Genomic DNA, 22,389 nt, shown 5'->3' with positions numbered 1-22,389 from the left:
GCCAGTCCAAAAGTGCATAAATATGAGCACTTACGTTCGCCGCATGCAAAGCTGGCCGCTATCTTGCTGTCTGGGAACATAGTCTGGAAAAGCTGACCTGTGTCTTCACAAGACTTGTATAAATAGTGTGAATTAACCACCTTTAGAGCCCACAGTACCTCTGCTGTTAGAGTTTCGTTTCTGGATACAGCGTGACTCAAAATGGTCCCTTGTTTTACAGAGGATGAGGTGGAAGCACTGCCGCAGCTGGGAGCCGGTGTCACTTCAGGCGCACGGGTGAAAAAGCCAGCGATCGGATTGGAAGCTGTCGAGCACGCAGCTGCAGACTGGTGCTTTGCACCTTTAGCGTGGCTAGACAGCGCTGCCTCTCCCATGTTCGAAATGTCAAATGTTTTACGACACACTGTACATTTAGCACGTCCCGGGTCCTGATCTTTCTCCAGCCACCTCTCATACTTTTCGTCATGAAGCCATACATTTTTAAAGCTGCATTTCCCTGGCATTGCTGTAACTGTGAACGGACTGGTATGGATGGCACAAAATGCAGCACTTAATCTTTTTAGGCCCAAGCAACAGTCATAAGGTGCAGGCTAACTGGTATGGATGGCACAGACAGTCAGATGCACAAAATGCAGCACAGTAATCCTTTTTAGGCCCAAGCGACAGTCATGAGGTGCAGGCGGACTGGTATGGATGGCACAGACAGTGAGATGCACAAAATGCAGCACAGTAATCTTTTTAGGCCCAAGCGACAGTCATTATAAGGTGCAGGCGGACTGGTATGGATGGCACAGATAGTGAGATGCACAAAATGCAGCACAGTAATCTTTTTAGGCCCAAGCGACAGTCATTATAAGGTGCAGGCGGACTGGTATGGATGGCACAGACAGTCAGATGCACAAAATGCAGCACAGTAATCTTTTTAGGCCCAAGCGACAGTCATGAGGTGCAGGCGGACTGGTATGGATGGCACAGACAGTGAGATGCACAAAATGCAGCACAGTAATCTTTTTAGGCCCAAGCGACAGTCATAAGGTGCAGGCGGACTGGTATGGATGACACAGACAGACAGTCAGATGCACAAAATGCAGCACAGCAATCTTTTAGGCCCAAGCGACAGTGTCATGAGGTGCAGGCAGACTGGTATGGATGGCACAGATCTGATGGTGCACAAATGCGGCACTTACTTTTGGGAGAAAGAACAGTGGTGCTCCTGCTTGCCCAAATAAAGCTGTTCAGGTGGCAGTGAGTCATGAAGGTGCAGCTGGACAAAATGCTATTCTTAGGACGAACCTAACTGTTAGTAACAGTCCCATGAGGCAGAAAAGAGTTCTCACAGAAACTAAGGCGACTCAGGATTGGATGCTTAATTATTTATTTACATTTATTTTTAACATTCCCGTATGACTGGTACAGTAGGTGCTCGCAGTTTGCCCTACGGTCGGTCACTGGCCAGCAGCAGCCGAGGAAATGATCGTGCACCAATGACAGGCAGCGGGGAGGGCCGGGCCGCGGTTTGCCTGGATGTGACTGGCCAGCAGCAGCAAACCAATCACAGGCAGCTGAGCGTCACTGGAGAGCGGGCCGGCTGCATGAACGTGATGACGCGGGGGTGCAGTAACTGAAACGGTTACCGCCCCCTTCTGCGTCATCATCACGTTCATGCGGCCCGCCCTCCAGTGACGCTTCCGCCGCCTGTGATTGGTTTGCTGCTGCTGGCCAGTCACATCCAGGCAAACCGCGGCCCGGCCCTCCCCGCTGCCAGCGATTGGTGCTTGGTGCATGATCTACTCCTCGGCTGCTGCGGACCCGGAAATCAATGTGCACAAGCATAAAATAAAATTATACATTTGCAATAATAAAGTTTTAAGCATCCGCTCCCCCCGCCGCTGCCCGCCGCTCCCCCCCAGATTTCCATGACTTTTCCAAAACATTTCTAAAATCGTACTTTTCCATGACCTTTCCAGGCCTGGAAAGTGTCATCTCAAAATTCCATAACTTTTCCAGGTTTTTAATGACCGTACGAACCCTGTCCCAGGTAATCCAGTCACACCGTCAGTGCACAATTTGACAAGTTGATGGTCCACCCAAACTCTTGATGGGTCTGAACCATGATTGACATGACAGATCGCCCAACAAGGCTGGGTGAGAGTTTACTCTCAACAGGAGATCGTCCAGATATCCTAGGATCGCAATCCCTCTTAGATTTGTGAAACCTGTAAACAAGGTGGTCCACCCTAGGTGGCACTGTCCAGTGGTTCGAGACAGCAAGGGGATAACGGCGTTTAAAGCGCTTTGGCACCATCCATTCACAATATCATGAAATGCCTCAGGACAAGGAAACACCTGACCCTATCTCTGGGCTTTGCGGGAGCAGAAAAAAAATTTGCGTTCCTGACTGTGTGGGCTCATCAGTCAATTGTAAAAATTTCCACACTGAATAAATCAGTGCTTCCCCATAGCGTGTTCCTGCGCTGCGGCTGAGGAGGACAGGTCCTCTTCACCATCCATTTGCGAGGACAGGGAGTCCTCATCGAGGGGGTTGTCCGTGGCGACCATATCAGTCTCTGAATCAGAAGGCAGCAGCACCCGTTTTTGGCTAGCAATTTGTTTCATGACAAGATCAACCTTTGATGCCAGACTTTCCAATGCTGCAGAAAGAGACACTATGGACTGCAAGTCGGATGTACCGGCAGTCGCACTGAAGGGGTCTAATGTAGAATTTACCGCCTGGGACTCCATTTTGCAATGTTACAAAAAAACGTGCACTGCCCCTTTAAATTTGCGATCTGCACCACCTGATCACGCTGTACTTAGGAGTTACCCTTTAAACAGTGGCAGGTAGCAGAATGTGCAGAGAATGCCCAGAAACGATCCCCAATACTGTAGCACCTCACAGAGGAACCAGCAACGTCTGCAGCATGGAGAACTCACAGAGCACAGGAAGTGACAGCAATCCACATGAGGCCAAACTGCCTATGTAGCTCCAGGCTACAATAAAATGGCACCAGCACAACTGCATAGGAAGCACAGGGAAAATGGCCACATCACCTCACACACAGGGAGTGGATTCCCACACCTAAGATGGCGGCCGAACACTGCCATGCCGTCAGGACCCAGATACAAGACCACACCAGGGATCTACCTAAAAAGACCCCACAGGATAAGGTACCGCTGTATACCCCCCCTGCGGGCACCAGGCGCCGAATAAAGCGCCCCCATGCGGGAACAGAAAGGGCAGGGCCGGAATCCTGATAGGCCAGGGGGATCTTTTAGGAAAACGGGGTCCTATTATCCCCAGGAGTGGGCCCACATCCCCCCCCAGAGGCCACTAAGGACATGGGGGGCTCAGTTTACTCACCATACCATGGACCAGGTGGGCTTCGCTCTGGATAGACTACATCCCACCCAGAGTGGGGGCGCTGCCAGCCGAGGGGTACGCTGCGACCGTTCCAGGTCGATGCGTCCGGGCGAGACATTCACTCGCATGCTCATCCTCGTCCACAGGGGCACTGTCGTGGCAAGGCCTAGTGTATGACTATAACCTGCTCACACTCGTTGGCCAGGCTGGGAGACCTTAACCACATTACGATCGTCCACCGCAGATATACTGCGACAGGCAGCCGCTGCTGGGCAAAGTGACGTAGGGGTACGTCACTCGCTCAGCCGCCTATAGGGGGCGAGCGCGCGCCACCGGAGGCGCGCTCCCGCCCCCGCTCGTTCACAGGCATCCCCACGCGAGTGACCCGCAGCTCCGATGTCCGCCGGTCACTCGCGATCTCCCGCAGGAGAGGGAGAAATGCAGACGGCTGATGTAAACACAGCAGTCTGTCATTCTCCCTGATGTAAGTGCAGAGACTATACAATCCCGCTATGTAGGATCATATGTCTCTGTGGTTACATCACAAGCCACGCCCCCCCCCCACAGTTAGAATCACGCCCCTAGGGACACACTTAACCCCTTGATCACCAATAAAGTTAACCCCTTCCCTGCTGGTGTCATTTTAGTAACAGTGCATATTTATAGCACTGATTACTGTAGTAATGACGCTGGTACTCCCAAAAGTGTCAAATGTCCGTCAGGGGTCCGATCTGTCCGCCGCAATCCCTCAAAAAAAAAAAAAATCGCAGATCGCCGCCATTACTAGTAAAAAAAAAAAAAAAAAATTACATAAATCTTTCCCGTAGTTAGTAAACGCAATAACTTTTGCGTAAACCAATCAAAATATGCTTATTGCGATTTTTTTAACAAACATATGTAACAGAAAAAAAATTGGCCTAAAATTCTAAAAAATTTTGATTTTTATATATTTTTTTGAGAATTTTATATAAAAAAATTTTGAAAAATGTTATTTTTTCAAAATTGTCGCTCTTTTTTTGTTTATAGCACAAAAAATAAAAATCGCACAGGTGATCAAATACCACCAAAAGAAAGCTCTATTTGTGGGAAAAAAAGGACGTCAATTTTGTTTGGGTACAGCGTTGCATGACCGCGCAATTGTCCGTTAAAGTCACGCAGTGCCGAATAACAAAATAGGGCCTGGTCTTTGAGCATCCAAATCTTCCAGGGCTTAAGTGGTTAAGAAACTAGATTATCCAGTGCGAAACCTCACCCGGAATTGATTATAGATCACCAGGAGGATCCCCCTGAACACTAACTAGCAAAGTGAGTAAAGAGAAATAAAACAAAATATTCTTAAAAGAATAAAAAACTGAGACCGAAGTCCCAGCAGGAAACCTAGGTCCTACTCCTTCACTAGGCAGAAACAAAACTGTTTTGCTGGAAGGGTGTGTGGGATTATGCCTATAGGGACAGCCCAGTGGACGTGGTAAATTGCTTTTTTTCCTGCCTAGTACTACTCCTGCAGGAGTCCATTTCAATGGACGATAGAGAAAGATAATTTTTTTCAGGGTTCTGCTTTGGCACTATTATCATTTCTAAATAATCCCTGTACAGTAAACCCCCGCTCCATCGCGTTCAGTTTTTGCAGTCCCGGTATATTGTGTTTTTTTCTGTAATGTTATTTTACTAATTAAATCATTGAAAATGAAATATTTTTGTGTTTTCCATTGCTCTTGCTCTGTCAGTATCTTTTATGTGTTTAAATTAATTTCTATTGCTTTAAAAGTGTGTTTAAAGACCTTAAAATGCTTTTAAAAGTAAGTGACAGTAAAAAAAACATGCCTACAGTGTATTTTAATAGGGTTTTTTATTTTGCGGATTTTCACTTTTCGTGGGTGGGTCCGGACGTAACCCCCGCGATAGAGGGGGGTTTACTGTAACAGCAAAATTTCACATTTTTAAATCAAGTCCCATAAAAAGTCTTAATTCAGACAAAAGAACAATATATATGTGTATGACCAAGTTGTGAATATCTGAAAATACGGTGTTAAAATCTGTTTTGTACTTGCTGAAATTTGCCCACGTCCTAAATAAGCAAATTAACTCCCCTGGCAACTTGTGCCTGCATGAGTCATGCATAGTCTCTCATGAGAGGAAGGAAGGGATTATGTTAACTGGCATCCTTAGCATCCCTGTTACAAGGTTTCTCTACTGGTGTCACAGATCATCTACTTACTACATGCAAAGAATCAGCAAGTTGCCAAATGGGCAAGTATAGCCTAATGACATTAAGGGGATGGAAACGTATACGTTTGTAAGTTTCAGATCTGTAAGTAAAGAAACACACAGAAGAAAGTGTAGACACATTTGCATAGAAGTTAGTTGAAAGCAAGAGGACCCCAAACATAAGAAAATCACTGTGGGAGATTAGGGGAGCAGTTCAAAAATAAGTTCTGTTTCACAGAGTTTTTCAAGTACTACAGGGTCTTTTTGACCAGATATACAAAAACTCTTCAGTTTACCTGAAAAACCTTCAACTAACAATGGTCACTTGTATGAGCATCAGCCCACATATTTTATGAAAAGTAGAATAACGCCAGCTCAGAACATAGAAAAGAGGTGTAGGTCTCTTTTTCTTTCCTCTTTATGCTAATAGTATGCATTTAGACCAGGGATCCCCAAACTACGGCCCTCCAGCTGTTGCAGAACTACACGTCCCATAAGTCATTGTAAAACTCTGACATTCACAGACATGGCTAGGCATGATGGGGATTGTAGTTCCTGAGCAACTGTTTGGAGACCCCTGATTTAGACTAAAGCTAGCTATAAACTATTATATTTGTTTTTTGTTCAGAAACCTTTCCAGATTCCTTCATCCATTTTACAGTGCCGATGGATGAATCCCTTCTGCTAGGCTATTGTATTCTGTATTGATAGTGTTGGAGCCTTGAGTAAATTCATGCTCAAAATGGATTTTATAGCAGGGATACTAACAGTGAATCTAACAAGGCAAAACAGATATGTGTGCTGCTTCCATATGCTGGCTGAGGAACTATCAGAGAAGCTTTGGTATGTCAATGGAATGGTTAAACCTAAAAATTGAAGCGCCACACTAGAGTTTTAGAGTCTAAAAAGTAGAATTTTATTCCAAACATGTGCAAAAGCCAATTGGGTTGATTTACTAAAGGCAAATATACTGTGAACTGCAAATGCACTAAAACTGCAGTTGCTCTAGATCTGAAGGGAAGCTCTGCTGATTTCTATTATTCAATCATGTGCAAACAAAAATGTCTTTTTATTTTCCGTGCATGTGATTGGGTAGTCTCTGCAAAGTGAAGCTTTACTTCATTTACTAAGCTCTGGACCAACTGCACTTGCAGTGCACAATATACGTATTTGCCTTTAGTAAATCAACCCCATTGTGTTTTGGGTGCCAAACAACTCCCCCTTTATCAGGGCTTTGAGAAAGATGTATGGACTTCTGGATGGATGGTGATAAAAAAAAGTATGTCAATCTGCAGGGGGCTCAGTTGCATTCAGGAGCTGATGGAGGCTAGTTGATAGTTCCGACCAGCTGCTGAACATGACCGAGTTCCCTGCCGATTCACAGTATTTATTATCAAAGTCCAGTGTCCATGCCATCTTTTTCAAAGCATTGGATAATGGAGGAGTTGTATGGCCACAAAACGTGTTGGCTTTTGGACTTATTATATATGTCTGAAATAAAATCATACTTTTTGGCTGTTGCTAGGGAGAAGAACCTCTCTCAGGGTTTATTACTGTCTGAGACCTCATTGTCCACATTTCCTGTTAGGGTGCGTGACAATGTTGTCACCTGGAGTGTGGTAAAACCCCCAACAGCAGAAAAAAAAATCTAACTGGTGTATTAGGCTCGGTTCACACTTGTCACAGCGGTTCACACTTGTCACAGCGTGTTCCCGCATCGCATCCGCACATCTGGCAGTTCACACTGCCATATTCGATATGCAGGGGGTGTCAATTAAAAGTTAATGACACCCCAGTTTGATTACATATCGCAGTGCGATCTGCAAGAACGCACAGAATCGGATCGCACAAGTGTGAACCACTGTGCGATCCGATTTTGATGCGGCTCAAAAAATGCCTCCTGTGCTTCTTTGGTGCGGATGCAGTGCGAATTCAGCCATACAAAGTGTATGGCTGAAATTCTCACCGCACATGAGATTGCATGTAATGAAGGAGCAGTGCGCTCCAAATTAAATGCGATCTCCGCAGTCGCACAAGTGTGAGCCGGCACTTAGCCTATCTCTTCTCTACCTTTTTAAAAAAATAATGTTTTTTTTGCTGTATCTCTGTTGGAAAATTTTCCTTACACTCTCTTCTTCTGGCATGTTGTCACTGGGATAGGAAATGAGGTAAAAATCTCACCAAAAGGCCCACAGACAGCAGTAAAAACCAACAGAATTTTTCGGCTAAAATTTTTTAAATTCCAGTTTTGGATAGAGATACTTTAAGTATTTTTATTTATTATATATACTTTTTATACACTATATACATTATTATTTTGATATCATCAAACATGTTAAATAATTATTGACCTCTCTATTACAGACATTTTAACAGATGCTGCTAAAACATCAGATTCTGTAATACTTTTCAGATTTAAGTACTTGTACTTCTCAAGTTTGCGATGGCCAAGGAAAATGTAAAGTCACTCCAGAAAATACTTGGGTGGGGTGAAGACCAGTGAAAGGATTTATTTTTTCATGCACAATCCTACACAAAACACTGTCCAAATATTCAATTTGATGCATTATCCAAAACTATAGCTCATATCAAATACTGGAAATATGAGCGCTAAGGAAAAAATATACCTGCACAAATGATGTGTTATGTGATTATTGGATTTTCAAAACTTAAGTGAACAAATATCGGACAATCTCTTAAGAAACTAGCATACATGCATGCCTGTGTGTATTAATATGAATCATTACAGTTAAAAACATTAAAGAGAAAACCGACCACCCTCTTAAATTCACTGTATAAGAATAGGATTAAGCAATTAAGCAAAGGGCAACAATTTAGACCTGCTGCAAATTTGCCAATTTAATTCACCAAATGTTAATCTTGATATAGCACATGCTATAGATTACATCAAGAAACACAAAAAATAACATCTGTTTTTATTTTAGCAGTTTTATGTCATAATCCACTGAAAATGTTACATTTTGCTGGATGAAACACTGGCTGTAAAGCTTACCTTAACACATATACTGTACATAAAAAGATAGATTTGTATGGTTTGGATTTATAAACACAGAAATTATTCTCTTGACCCTGCCAAGTTGCCAAGCATTGTATTACATTCTCTGTGTGACAAAATTACTTTATGGTTAATCTGCAACATTCTCTGCTACTGTTGTCAACAGTCCCAGTTCTTAATGTATTCCTAGGCACATTTTTTTTAGCACTGAGAATCTGGGTGCCAGGTTTTTGCACATGGCTTTTGGCCCAAAAAAGCAATGTCCCTCCATATTCCCTCAAACATTTTATTTAATTTTGGAAAGGGAGTGGAAAGGGATGATCTGTGTGCCTGCTGGGAAGGTTCATACCATGGTGACCATTGTCACTAAGAGGGGAATTCCTACATTTTACAGTTAGCATTGAGCGAGAGGTAAAGGGAAATCTTCCAATGGGGACAAATGTTCTGGTAGCAGTTGGCAGAGATTGGAACTCCCCTCACTTCGGGGAGATTTCTTCTCACTTCTAGTTGGGTCTCTATGACAGGAAGTGAAAGATAATTAGCAGGACACAAAACAACAATAAAATAACTGGACAGGGTTTTAATCCTTTCCTACTCTATCCAAAAAGAAATAAAAAAAAGTTTTGGCTTTATATACACTTCAAATCTATTAGGTCCTTTTCACACTAACAGAATGCACTACTACAGGAGATGCAGCAGTGCTGATGCACACTTTATTGAAGTGTCATTTCATTACCTTCTATTGGTAAAAACAAAAAGGAGGAGAGAAAAGCACCACTACTTAAGTGTTTAATTAAAACCATATTCATGAAATTAAAAACAAAAAAATATGCACTCACATTTACAAGATATTAAAAAGTGTATTGATAAGTCTCCAACAGGCGGCAACCTTCCAGGTGGTCAATGGTGAGCGAGCCCCTCTGGGGTGGATGTGATGCAATGTGCTTGGAACCAGGAAGTTAACCAGGGGAACACTAGGAAAAGCCAACAGAAGCAGCCGACCATCTGTGTATAATACATGGATGAAAACCACTGTGGACAATAAGGAAGTGTTGTAGGCCCACAAGATGGCCAATGGCTCCCGCTGCTTTAATCCAAGCCCTTGAGAGCTGGAAAAAGGGAGAGAGCTGCTACAGATGGGCACAGCGCTGACTGGAGTGAGGGCTCAGGTAAGTATAAGGGTGGTGAGGGGAGCATACTGCTACCTAAACATTACCTTAATGCAAGGAATGCATTAAGGTATAAAATGTTTAGGCTGTAGAACCACTTTAACCACTTTAGCCCCAGAGGATTTGGTTGCTCAAAGACCAGGCCCTATTTTGCAATTTGGCACTGCGAGAAATTTAACGGACAATTGCGTGGTCATGCGATGCTGTACCCAAAATAAATTGACGTCCTTTTTTTCCCACAAACAGAGCTTTCTTTTGGTGGTATTTGATTACCTGTGCAATTTTTATTTTTTGCGCTATAAACAAAAAAAGAGCGACAATTTTGAAAAAAATAACAATATTTTTCACATGTTTTTATATGAAATTCTCAAAAAAAATGTAAAAATCAAATTTTTTAACATTTTAGGCCATTTTGTTTTCTGCTACATATTTTTGGTAAAAAAAAACGCAATAAGGGTATTTTGATTTCGCAAAAGTTATTGCATTTACTAACTACGGAAAATATTTATATCATTTTTATTTATTTTTTTTAAACTAGTAATGGCCGGGATCTGCGATTTTTTTTGCGGGACTACGACATTGTAGCGGACAGATCGGACCCCTGACTGACATTTTTGGGGGTACCATTGACATTACTAAAGTAATCAGCGCTATAAATATGCACTGTTACATCTTGGGTGCGGCAGCCATCTTGTCAGTGATTCTAATCCCGCTGCAGTGGACCATCATTGTGGTTACACACCCAGAGTGACCCATGGAGGAAGCATTCAACATTTCTGAATAGGAGTTGTAGTAGGATCGCCTAAAGAGAGACCACCTGGAATTAGAGCTATCGGAGGCCATTGGCAGTATTCTCTACACCTGTATATGACATTCTTACATCTGGTAAGAGTCCTATTCACACTTTTCCACGAGGTGAAAGATCGGGCTGTGAGAAGACTGCTTGCTGCACTATATTTGTCTGTGCCAACTTTAAGGCGTATGCTAACTAAATAGCTGGTAAGGGTACCATCGCCTCATTTTCATCACGTGGTGCTGTGGAGGATAAAAGCTTTCGAACCAATATTGCACCTTTTTTCCATTTGCACCTTATTAATAAGATTTATTTGCACGTTTTGCACAAGTTTGTGGACTCTTTTCTGGGACTTGATTCATATATCATTCACTATATATTGTTCACCTTATTCCATCACTGTATTTTCTGTGTATTTTTGCATACATAGTGCATTTATATTTTTGCTGTGTATGATTTATATTATTAATTTTAAAAATTTTGATCTATAATCTATCTAGTGCATTTCCTTTGGAAATTACATGTTTGATTTTATCACATATATCAAGCGCACCCTATACACCATTTCCAATTCATTCACTCCACATGGCAGGGAAGGGGTTAACTTTATTGGTGATCAAGGGGTTAAGTGTGTCCTTAGGGGTGTGATTTTAACTGTCAGGGGGCGTGGCTAGTGAAGTAACCATGGAGACATGCGATCCTATATAGCACGGAGAATGACAGACGGCTGTGTTTACATCAGCCGTCTGTCTTTCTCCCTCTCCTGCGGGAGATCGCGAGTGGCCGGCGGCCATTGGTGCCACCGGTCACGCGTGCTTGCTCCCCAGGGAACAAGTGGGGGCGGTAGCATGCTGCCGGTGGCGCGCGCTCACCCCCTACAGGCTTGTGGGCGAGCGACGTAGGTCTACGTTGCTTTGCCTGTAAGCGGCAGAGTGCCGCAGTAAATCTACGTGAGCCGGACGTAAAGTGGTTAAACTGACAACGGAATTTTGAGATGTCAATGGACAACATGTAGATCCGGCTTTCCTGATAAGACATCAATCCAATATGATCATTCTGTGATTTCCTGATAGACATCAATTCTATATGACCAAACCACGATTTCTAATATATATATATATTTTACAGGTATGTTTAATTTGCAAAGTCTGCATATGTCACCGATAATCTGGAGCACATAAGGATGCCTAATTTGCAAAGTCTGCATATGTCACCAATAATCTGGGGCACATAAGGTGGCATGTTGAAAAGGAGAACACAATTATACAACATATCAAAATACTTACTGCGTAAAATTAGTTTTCCAAATAAGCTTTGGTCTCTTTCATGTGTGTTGCAGTTCCATCGGTGATGTCGAAACTGATGCTGACATTCTGTTGTCCACTCACGCACTCCCACACCAATCACATGCATGATTTCAGGGTAACGTTGACAAAGCTGCCTCTGGCGGGTCACCAAACCTGGAACATTATTACACATGACACGGGAAGAAGTTGAAGAGGATCCAAGAGCTCCCATGTACCTGCAGAAAACAAAAATTGTATTACTACTACTTAAATTTACTCACTAATCAAATGTGTTTACAGATTATATGAATATTGAGAATGTGAATATATACACATCTTAAATTGTACAGTGCAAGACATAGGACTCGTATTCATAGACCATGGGTTAAATGCACGCTATCTTCAGGTGTTTGGAGTTGAGACTGGGAAAATACTTGCTAGAGCTGCCCTAGTGCACACTCATATAATCCCACCCACTCCGTGAGACTTAAGTTTTTTGCTAGTGTTCTTAGGTAATAGACCTATTCCCCTCTGAAGAAAATGGGATTTTTGTACTTACCGTAAAATCCATTTCTTGGAGTTCAGCGACGGACACAGCGCTCCATAAATCATAACTACTGGGTTAAATTGCCTCCTCCAGAAGTAGGACTAGGTAGAACAAAAAACACCTGGCTACGCCCATGGGCAGTCCTCAGCTTGGTATATAACCCCCCCCCCCCCCTCTGCTCTAGGTAATCAGTTTAGTAGCAAGCAGTATTAGAAGTATTAGGACTCCATAGAGGGGGGGGGGGGGTGCTGTGTCTGTCAAACTCAAAGAAATTGATTTTACGGTAAGTACAAAAATCCCATTTTCTCTTTCAGTTATCGATGGACACAGCGCTCCATAAATCATAACTACTGGGACGTCCAAAAGCAGTGCCAAAAGGAAAGTAAGGGGTGGGGAAAATAACCAAAGGCTAAACATAAGAGCCCCTAACCAGGACAAAGTAGCCTTAACCGGGTCACAGGAGCCCCATCTAAAAATAAAAGTTTAAAGAAAAACTCCCCTCAAGAGGCAACAGCCCCTCTTAAAAATCAGCATGTAAAACTCTGCGGGCAAAAGAAGCATCCACAGATGCCAAAGTATCTACCATATAGAATTTTGTGCAGGTATGCACCGAGGACCAAGGGGCCGTCTTGCAAACTTGCGATATTATTGCCTGATGACGGAAGACCCAAAAAGCACTCAGCGCCCAAGTAGAATGCGCCGTAACAGGGAAAGGTGGGATCCTGACATTTAATGGAATAGGCCTGAGTCACTGTCTGTCTGATTCATCTAGAGATGGTAGCCGAAGAAGCGGCCAGCCCTTTTCTTGGTCCGTCCGTAACCACAAAAAGCGAGTCTGACATCCGAAAGGACTCAGTAGCTGCCAGATACACCCGAATTGCACAAACCACATCCAAGGTGTGCAAAGCAAATTCCATGGGATGAGTCGGCTTGGGACACAAGGGAGGCAACACAATGTCCTCATTCAAATCGAAGTCAAAGACAACTTTCGGGCAGGAATGATGGACGGGAACCACTTTATCCCTATGGACCACTAAATAGGGACTGCGGCAGGATAATGAAGCCAATTCCATTACCCTGTTGGCTGAGGTAATAGCCACCAAGAATGTCATCTTCTGATTCAGTGGATTTATTCAGAGATTGTCCTAATCAATCTCTGGAAGGATTGGATTAACCAGGTACTACTACTCTATAAACTAACTTATGAAGGATGTCTGAAAAAAATTGATAAAGTTTGGGGACAATGGGTAGATACATTTGGAACCTGTGAATTGATTTACTTTCATGTTTAACATGACAACAATGTATAATATGATTGTCATGCTCAAAAACACTAAAGAGAACTCTCTATCTATGTGGAGGAATGAGAAGGGATGTGTAGGAATCCATGGCCTGTATCTGGACTTGCTTATTGCACTATGGAATACTTTGTCATTTAGACCACTGCTTTAATTATCATAGTTTAGTAAAGCTTAATCAATTCTAATTTTGATACAGATCTTCGAATATTTTGTTAATATTCTGCTTTCTAGATATTTGTCAGCATGTGAGCTATGTTGCTTTACTTGATCAAGGCCTAGCTCCTGCAAAGCCTTCTCTACTCTTGTTACAGTGTATTATGTTTACATATAATGATTTTTATAAAATGTGCTGTATCTAAATATAACTCACAATAAAAACGGAGTTAAATTAAAAAAAAAAGAATGTCACCTTCTGGGATAACGTAGGCAAGGGGATCTCCCGAATATTCTCAAATGGAGATTTCTGAAGAACCAAAAGTACTAAATTGAAATCCCATGTCGGCAAGAGAGACCATACAGGTAAAGCCACATGTTCAACCCCCTGAATGAAGGTACGAACTAAAGTGTGTGTGTGGCTAGGGGTCGCTGAAAGAAGATTGCCAGGGCAGACACCTGGCCCTTGATGGTACTCAAGGCCAACTTCTGATCAACGCCCTGTTGAAGAAAGGTTAAGATCCAAGCTACAGAGAGGATCGAGGATGAGCGCTAATCGACTCACACCAAGAAATGTACGCTTTCCGTGTACGATGGTATATCTTGCTGGAAGACTAATTCCTCGCCTTCACCATAGTAAGGATCACTGATCCAGACAGACCTCTATCTCTCAGTACCTGGCTTTTAATAGCGAAGCTATTAAAACAAGCGACTGTAAAGCAGGATGGTAGATCAGCCCTTGGGACAACTGGTCTTATCTGAGAGGAAGCCCCCAAAGGACATTTATGGCCACCAGGATGATTGTAAGATCCTTGCTCTTGATTCCTCGCAGGAATTGCAGAAGAAGCCTAAGCCCTGGATGATAATGGCCTTACCGCGGCCCTTGGACGCCTGCAGCGTCTGCCAGAGGAACCCGTGATCTCGCCATGAACCTTGGTATCCTCCTGTGAAGTAGAACCTGCTAAAGAAACTGGATGTAGGACTGTGCAAACAGAACTGTCTTGAAGGTGGATACCACCAGACTCAGAACCTGTATGCAAAATGGGAGAGAGAACTATCTGTGTGACTGCAGCCAGTGAATCACGGCCTGTGGTTCCTGAAGTTTGTCTAGAGGAAGGATCACCCTGGTCAGAATTAGAATCAGACCTAGGTAAATCAATTACCTGGACAGGGATAGGGGGGACCATAGGTAGTTCGGACATCATCTGAACCTTTGCAGGAATTAAATCTGCACAAGGAGACTCAGGACCTAAAAACCTGAAAAGGGCAAGCTTTGTCCCCCTTTCTGGGTACCACCAAAATAATAATTTAGTGGCTCCCCTTGACGCTCATGAAGGAGGTCCACGAGGACGTAAACCAGCGAAGATGTCCCCCCACCCCAATAATGGGTGAGGCCAGACCTTCATGCTGAAGGGGTCTTGTCTGCGGGTCCAGAGAAGCTAGCTCTAGGCTTACCAGACCAAGGATGCTTGGAACCTCCTGGGGAAGTTTTGAAAGATCTATTTTCCTTTTTCTCCGTCCCAGAAGCATAAAATTTTCTTTGTGCTGAAGAGGGCCTCCATCTGTGATGAGGCTCCTTCCCTTTACTAGACTATGGCAGGAAGGTACTCTTCCCCCCCGTGTAACCCTTAATGGTGTCATGCAGGGTAGCCCCAAACAGGCGATTGCCTTGAAAGGGCAGATCAATGAGAGCTTTCTTAGAGGCTTGGTCTGCAATCCAATTCTTAAGCCACAGCACGCGCCAAAACACCACCACTGAGACAGAAAGTTTGGATAGCACAGGAGCTGTATCCAAAACTGCATCACAAATAAACTGCAGTCCATGGACCAACTGGTACGCTAAATCAACATAAGCAGTGGGGACCTGCTCACCCCCCAGGCCCTAAAAAATGGGTGCAAAAACTTGGCCCACTCAGTTAGGGTCAGAGACACCAGGGCTGAGGCAAACACTGGCCGCTATGTTGAACCAGCCATAGTAAACATGCTGCGTGCTACAGCCTCCGCTTTCCTGTCAGCCAGGGCCCTAAAGGATGGGGATTCCTCTACTGAGATCATTGTAACTTTGTTCAACCTGGAAACAGGAGGGTCCACCAATGGTGGACTAGTCCACTTTTGGGTAACGTACAGCAAAACGTTTGGGGACCACAAAGGGTAATTTTGGTTGTTCCCATTACTTACAGGAAAACCTGTCAAAATAAGGCACATAAGGACACACCTTTGGAGTGCCAGGTGACTTATGCGTACCAAACGACACAGCCACGTCCGTGGCTACATCAGCCGCATCCTCCATTTTTAAAGTCTCACGCACTGCAGTGATAAGTGCGTCTACCAGCGCTTTTCAGGTCGCTGCTGCGACCATGGAGGAATCATCCTCACTATCGGATGGATCTGGGGGATGTTATATTAGGCCCCCCTGGATGGGCGCATCCACGGCGGCATCAGGCTCAGAATCAAATGAGACAGACTAAACAGGGAGAGGTTGGGGACTCTTCCTCCTGGGCTTTTGCCCACACGCCACTTCTACTCGGGACACTAAGGACTGCAGGACCACCGTCAATGCAACCATGGAAGCTGTGGTTTCGAGGGACCTGCCACCTCCATAAGGGGGTCAGTGAGGGTCAGTAAGTAAAGGAAGACCTTGCAGTACAAAAACGATCTTTTGGCACCACTAAAAGATCCCCCCCCCCCATGGCTCAGGGTAGCTATCAACAGAGAGAGAGATATAACAGGAACCCCCCAAGGACTCACCCTACCGATGGGAGGAGCGCTGAGAATTTGTACCCAGAATCACCTTGGATGCCCATCCCTGTTCATATGTCCCGGGAACAGAAAGAGGAAACTGAGGAGGAAGAGGAGGAGCTTCGGCATCCCCACGAGGCTTCAGTCCTCTTCAGCGTCTCCCAAATTAATGGAAAATTGCCCCCGTGACATCATCCGGCTACACAAACATGGCCGCCAACCGGAGATCAGCCAGACTAAGGGAAAATGGCCCCTGTGACATCATCGGGCTACACAAAAATGTCCGCCAACCGGACACCAGCCAGACTAAAGGAAAAATCATATACAGAATGCTGCCAGGATCTTCCTTGTGCCCTCTGCAATGCTGCACCCTCTGCAAGGGCACCCCCTCCTGAAGGTAGGACACATGCTAGGGGAAACTCTGCTGCGCACTATGCACCGGTCTCTGCACTGGGACCCCCATTCACTATACCCACACTGCAAACAGTGGGGCATGCACCTAGGGGACTCCTACACTGGTACCCCACCAGACTACCAGGGCAGGACACACTATCCCAGGACACTTACAGAGTGGAGATAGCCTGGGAGACCCCAGGGGTCTCCATTGCATCCTCTTCCCTGGGATGAGACTCCGACACAGGGGGGAAAGGGAGTAGGAGAAGTCCAGCTCACTGAGAGATTTTTAAGGATGGGAGGAGGGAATCTGCAGGCAGGTCCGACTGTCCTTGGAGGTTACCCGCGTCCACCCCAAAAAAAAAAACACCACAAGGGGAGAGGGGGACTGTGCTTAATCTTCCATAATGCGGGTAACACTCCAAACAGAATCCACATCCCCAAAAGTAGGGGAGCTGTCGGCCAAGGGACCACTGCGACTCAGACCCAAGCCCGGTCATATGCAACCCTGCGAGACATTTAACACCAAGGGCCAGCCTCAGTCCGTGAGGCTATGTCACGGCCGACCTAGCGCTTAGCTGTGGTCTGCACATGCTCGCTTGCTGGTCTGGGGGGAACCACTGGATCTAGATTATCCAGCCCGTCGCCCATCCTGGCAGTTGATTGTAGATCTCCTAAGAGAAAAAAAACAAAAACAAATGTAAGGAAGGAGAAAAAATTGCTAGTACCAGAGATCCCAGCCGGGAGCCTAGGTCCTTACTCCTGACTAGACAGAATAAAACTGATTACCTAGAGTAGAGAGGGGGGTTATATACCAAGCTGAGGATGGCCCATGGGCATAGCCAGGTATTTTTTTTTCTGCCTAGTCCTACTCCTGGAGGAAGCAATATAACCCAGTACTTATGATTTATGGAGCGCTGTGTCTGTCCATGAACGAAAGAGAAATATTTTTAATTTTATCCATTAAATTTACCCCCTAGTGCATTTATCAAGATTTGACTACTTATTGCCCTGGGTTATTTAGCAGTTCCTGGATCGGTGACCCTTGGTGAGAACCTTGGGGACCGTATCCTATCCCCAATAGTTGTGGCCAGCCTGCAATGTTTGCCTCGGAACCAAATTCTGCGTTAGATGCTTACCTTGACACGAAGTACAAAGTATCTAGTTAGATACCGTGTTATAAAAATCTCCATAACCACGGTCTATTTTTTTCTCCTAGATCCTAACGAGCGTAGTAGCCTCCTTCAAGGCAATTCCCAGTCCCCGCTTCATGTCAGACCATTTCATTCCAACATACTCACGATGTGGAACAAACAAATCAAATCCTTGGATCACCCAATGCTTTAATCCAGTCAAAGTTCTCTATGACATGGTGGATCTTCAAACCTACCTTGGAATTGGGAAAGTCGTTCCTTTACATGTCCTAAAACAGGGGTCTCCAAACTGTTCTTCAGACTTGAGGGGGGCCAGACTGTGGCCAGTGGGAAGTGAAAATATCCCAACATCCGTGGGAGTAAAGAATACCTCAGTCTTGATGGTCATTGGGAGTAAAAAAAGTTACTTTGCGCCTGTGATCAGTAAGAGGAGCAATAGTGTCCCATCATTGATGTCAAAGAATGAATAGTGCCCCATCACTGGGGTCAGTGGGAGGATAAATGCCCCATCACTGCTGTCAGTGGGAGATTTAGTGCCCCATTGTTGGTGTCCATGGAAGCTATCATACCCCACTGTTTGATGTCAGTGAAAAGAATTGGGGCTTATTTCTGGTGTCAGTTGGGGGAGTAGCGCCTCAGGGGCCGGTTAAAGGCAAGCAGAGGGCCACATCCTGCCCACGGCCGCAGTTTGGAGACCACTGTCTTGGAAGGTGAGGACAATGGATGCCAGCCTTGGTAAAATTTACAACTCTCATATTGTCCAGGGGACATAGTCCCTAGGGTAGTTGAAAAAATACAACCACCGTCATCTCCACCTTCCCCCTACTGCTGTTGCCCCGTGTACTTTTCCACACTTACTATGTAAACAAGGCAGATCGCCGTTTTGTGACAAGGGAAGACAGAGATCCTGTGTTTCTGCTGAGCAGGAACACAGATCTCTTACTTCCCACAGTTAAAGCATCCCCTACACAGTTAAAAAGCACTCCCTAGGGACACATTTAACCCTTTGATCGCCCCTGATGTTAACCACTTCCCTGCTAGTGTCATTAATACAGTGACAGTGCATATTTTTTAGCACTGATCAATGTAGTGGTGTCACTGGTCCCCAAAAAAGTGTCAAAAGTGTCACTTAGTGTCTGATTTGTCTGCCGAAATATTGCAGTCCCGCTATAAGTTGCTAATCACCGCCATGATTAGTAAAAAAATAAATAAAAATTCCATAAAAATATCTCATAGTTTGTAGAAGCTATAACTTTTGCACAAACCAATCATTATACGTTTATTGGGATTTAAAAAAAAAAAAAAATTAACTTTTATTTTGACGGAGAAAAAATATAAGATACATACAACAAGGCACTCAACAGGAATGTCAACAGATGAAATAAGGTACATACAGAAACGATGCATCAACTCAGGTAAGTATACACTAAAGGGAATTTCCATGATACGCAGTATATATGAGCAAGTTTTCTCAGAGGTCAAACAGCACTTTGCAGCTCAAATCGGCATGGCAGAACAGTAACATAACAGTAACAGAAACATAACAAAAAATGGTACAGAAAACGGTGTATATTAAACAAAAAGGTCCATCCTCATACAGCCAAGCCTAGTTAGCAGAGTTGGTAAGATCAGAGCAGCACCAAGCCCCCCAGACTTTGTCATACGTGGCCGGATAACCTCTATGTTCAAACACAAGCTTCTCATAGGGCAACACCTGATGAACCAAATGAATCCACATGTGTATTGAAGGAGGAGCGGGTTGGATCCAACTGAGGGCAATGGCCTTACGTGCCATAAACAAATATTGGGATTTTTCTTTACCAAAAACATGTAGCTGAATACATATTGGCCTACATTTGGGAAGAAATTCGATTTTTTTTATTTTTTTTTATTGGATGTGTTTTATAGCAGAAAGTAAAAAATGTTTTTTTTTTTTTTTTTTCAAAATTGATGGTATCTTTTTGTTTATAGCGCAAAAAAATACCACCAAAAGAAAGCTCTATTTGTTGGAAAAAAAAGGACATCGACTGTATTTTTTTACAGCGTCGCACGACTGCGCAATTGTCATTTATACAAAAGCAGACAAATGCACAGGGACAGCAAAAGTGGGGAGTCTGATGGAAAATGTTTTTGTTTGTTTGTTTTTGGAGATACCCTTTACAGCCCATTCAGACTGGCGCGACACGACTTTGTGGGGCGACCTGTGAAGTCGCAGTGCACAGCGTGCACCGCGACTTGCACGGACTTCATATAATTGAAGTCAATGCAAGTCGCCTCCAGGTCGCCCCAAAGTAGTACAGGACCCTTTTTCTAAGTTGGGGCGACTTGTGTCGCTCCTATTAGAACGGGTCCTGTACTACTCAATGGCGAGCGACCGACCGCGACTTGTCAGGCGACCAAGTCGCCTGACAAGTCGCGCTAGTCTGAATGGCCTCTTAAGTTGCCGAGATGCAGGGACTTCAGCTACAGTCTGCATTTTTATCAAGGGATATGGTTAATTTATGTGGCACATGGCCTAGGGTTCCTTATCACAGCAAACAATACGTTTTTATTGTATTTTACAACTCCAGTCATTACATTCAAACGAAAGCATACAGGGGTAACAGTTCAGGTTCTGCAGTTATTTTATCACATGACTCCATACATTAACAGTATTGTTTATTGTAACTGTCTCAAACAATATACCTGCAACATTTGTCAGAACCGGTACACCTTAAAGACAGTCAAGGGTTAACTTTCATATGCTATTTGACCTGCTATTCAATAAAAATTAGATTTTCAATGCTAACATTATATGTCTTTTCTTATTATAATAAAAAAAAAAATAGAATTAAATTTTGTGCTGTTGCTTGTAAGGCAAATGTGTTCAACTTTTGTTAACCGGTTGCCGACCGCCACACGACTATATACTGCGGCGGTCAGCCCCGGCCAGGCAGAGTGACGTATCGGTACGTCACTCGCCTGTCACTGACTTGCGAGCCTATCGCGGGCGGGCGCGCGCCCGCCGCGGCTCGTTCACAGACAAGTCAGTGCGTGTGACCGGCGGACTCGATGTCCGCCAATCACACTGCGATCGCTCCTGTGAAGGGAGAAAGACAGAGCAGCTTGTGTAAACAAGCTGCCTGTCAGTTCTCCCTGTGTAAAAGTGAAGATCTGTCCGTTCTACTATGTAGAACGGTTGATCTTTGCTTTTACACCAATAGGAATGTCCCTACACAGTTAGAATCACGCCCCTAGGACACACTTAACCCCTCCCTGTCCAATAAAGTTAACCCCTTCCCTGCCAGTGTCATTTTTGCAGTAACAGTGCATATGTATAGCACTGATTACTGCAGTAATGTCACTGGTACCCCCAAAAGTGTCAAAAATGTCAGTCAAGGGTCCGATCTGTCCGCCGCAATGTCGCAGTACCGAAAAAAAAATCGCAAATCGCCGCCATTACGCGTTAAAAAAAAAACACCAAAAATGACAAAAATCTTTCCCTTTGTTAGTAAACGCGATAACTTTTGCGCAAACCAATCAAAATATGCTTTTTTTTACCAAACATAGGTAGCATAAAACAAAATGTTAAAAAATTTTGATTTTTACTTTTTTTTTTGGGGAATTTCATATAAAAAAATGTGAAAAATATTGTTATTTTTGCAAAATTTACGCTCTTTTTTTGTTTATAGCGCGTGATCAAAAAATCGCACAGGTGATCAAATACCACCAAAAGAAAGCTCTGTTTGTGGGAAAAAAAGGACGTCAAATTCGTTTAGGTACAGCGTCGCACGACCGCGCAATTGTCCGTTAAAGTCACGCAGTAAAAAATCGCAAAAAAACCCCTGGTCCTTTAGCAGCCAAATCCTCCGGGGCTTAAGTGGTTAAGGAGTATGATATGTGATTTTCCAGACCCTTTGCTCATAGAACAACCTATGTAATATCAGGTAGAGTTGTGCTATACCTTTGGCTGCCAGCCATAGATTCCACACTTTTTCAAAGGTATTTGAATACCTGCTAAAGGACACTGCTAAAGGGGGAAGGGGGAGCAAAGGAATCTACTGTTGGGGGTAGGCGAGGAGGCTATGATCTGCATATTTATGGGAATCTGTCCAATCCCCAGGCAGGAGGCTTGGCAGGGTGATGGGTTCAGGCCAAAAACATTGTGAAGCCTTGCCAGCAGGGGTTTTTGTCAGGTGGAAGATGGTGTGCTGAGGCTGTGTCATGGAGCCTGGGAGGGGACCCAGGGGCTGGAGCTAAAAAAGGAGAGAAGCTGGACAGAGGGATCTC

General features: G+C 44.2%; 1 protein-coding gene across 1 annotated transcript in view; it reads right to left on the bottom strand.

Annotated features, from left to right (window-relative positions):
• WNT2 (Wnt family member 2) overlaps positions 1–22,389 on the bottom strand; it is a 201,382-nt gene that overhangs the window by 127,771 nt on the left and 51,222 nt on the right. Inside the window, exon 2 of the mRNA XM_082255309.1 lies at positions 11,834–12,069. Within this exon, the coding sequence (XP_082111435.1) occupies positions 11,834–12,069 (236 nt within the window). The remainder of the gene's footprint in view (positions 1–11,833; positions 12,070–22,389) is intronic.

The sequence above is a fragment of the Pelophylax lessonae genome (genome assembly GCF_965119305.1).
Source record: "Pelophylax lessonae genome assembly, chromosome: 4".
NCBI lineage: Eukaryota > Metazoa > Chordata > Amphibia > Anura > Ranidae > Pelophylax > Pelophylax lessonae.
Note: the sequence above shows the minus strand (reverse complement) of the source record. Positions and strands in the feature narration are given on the sequence as shown.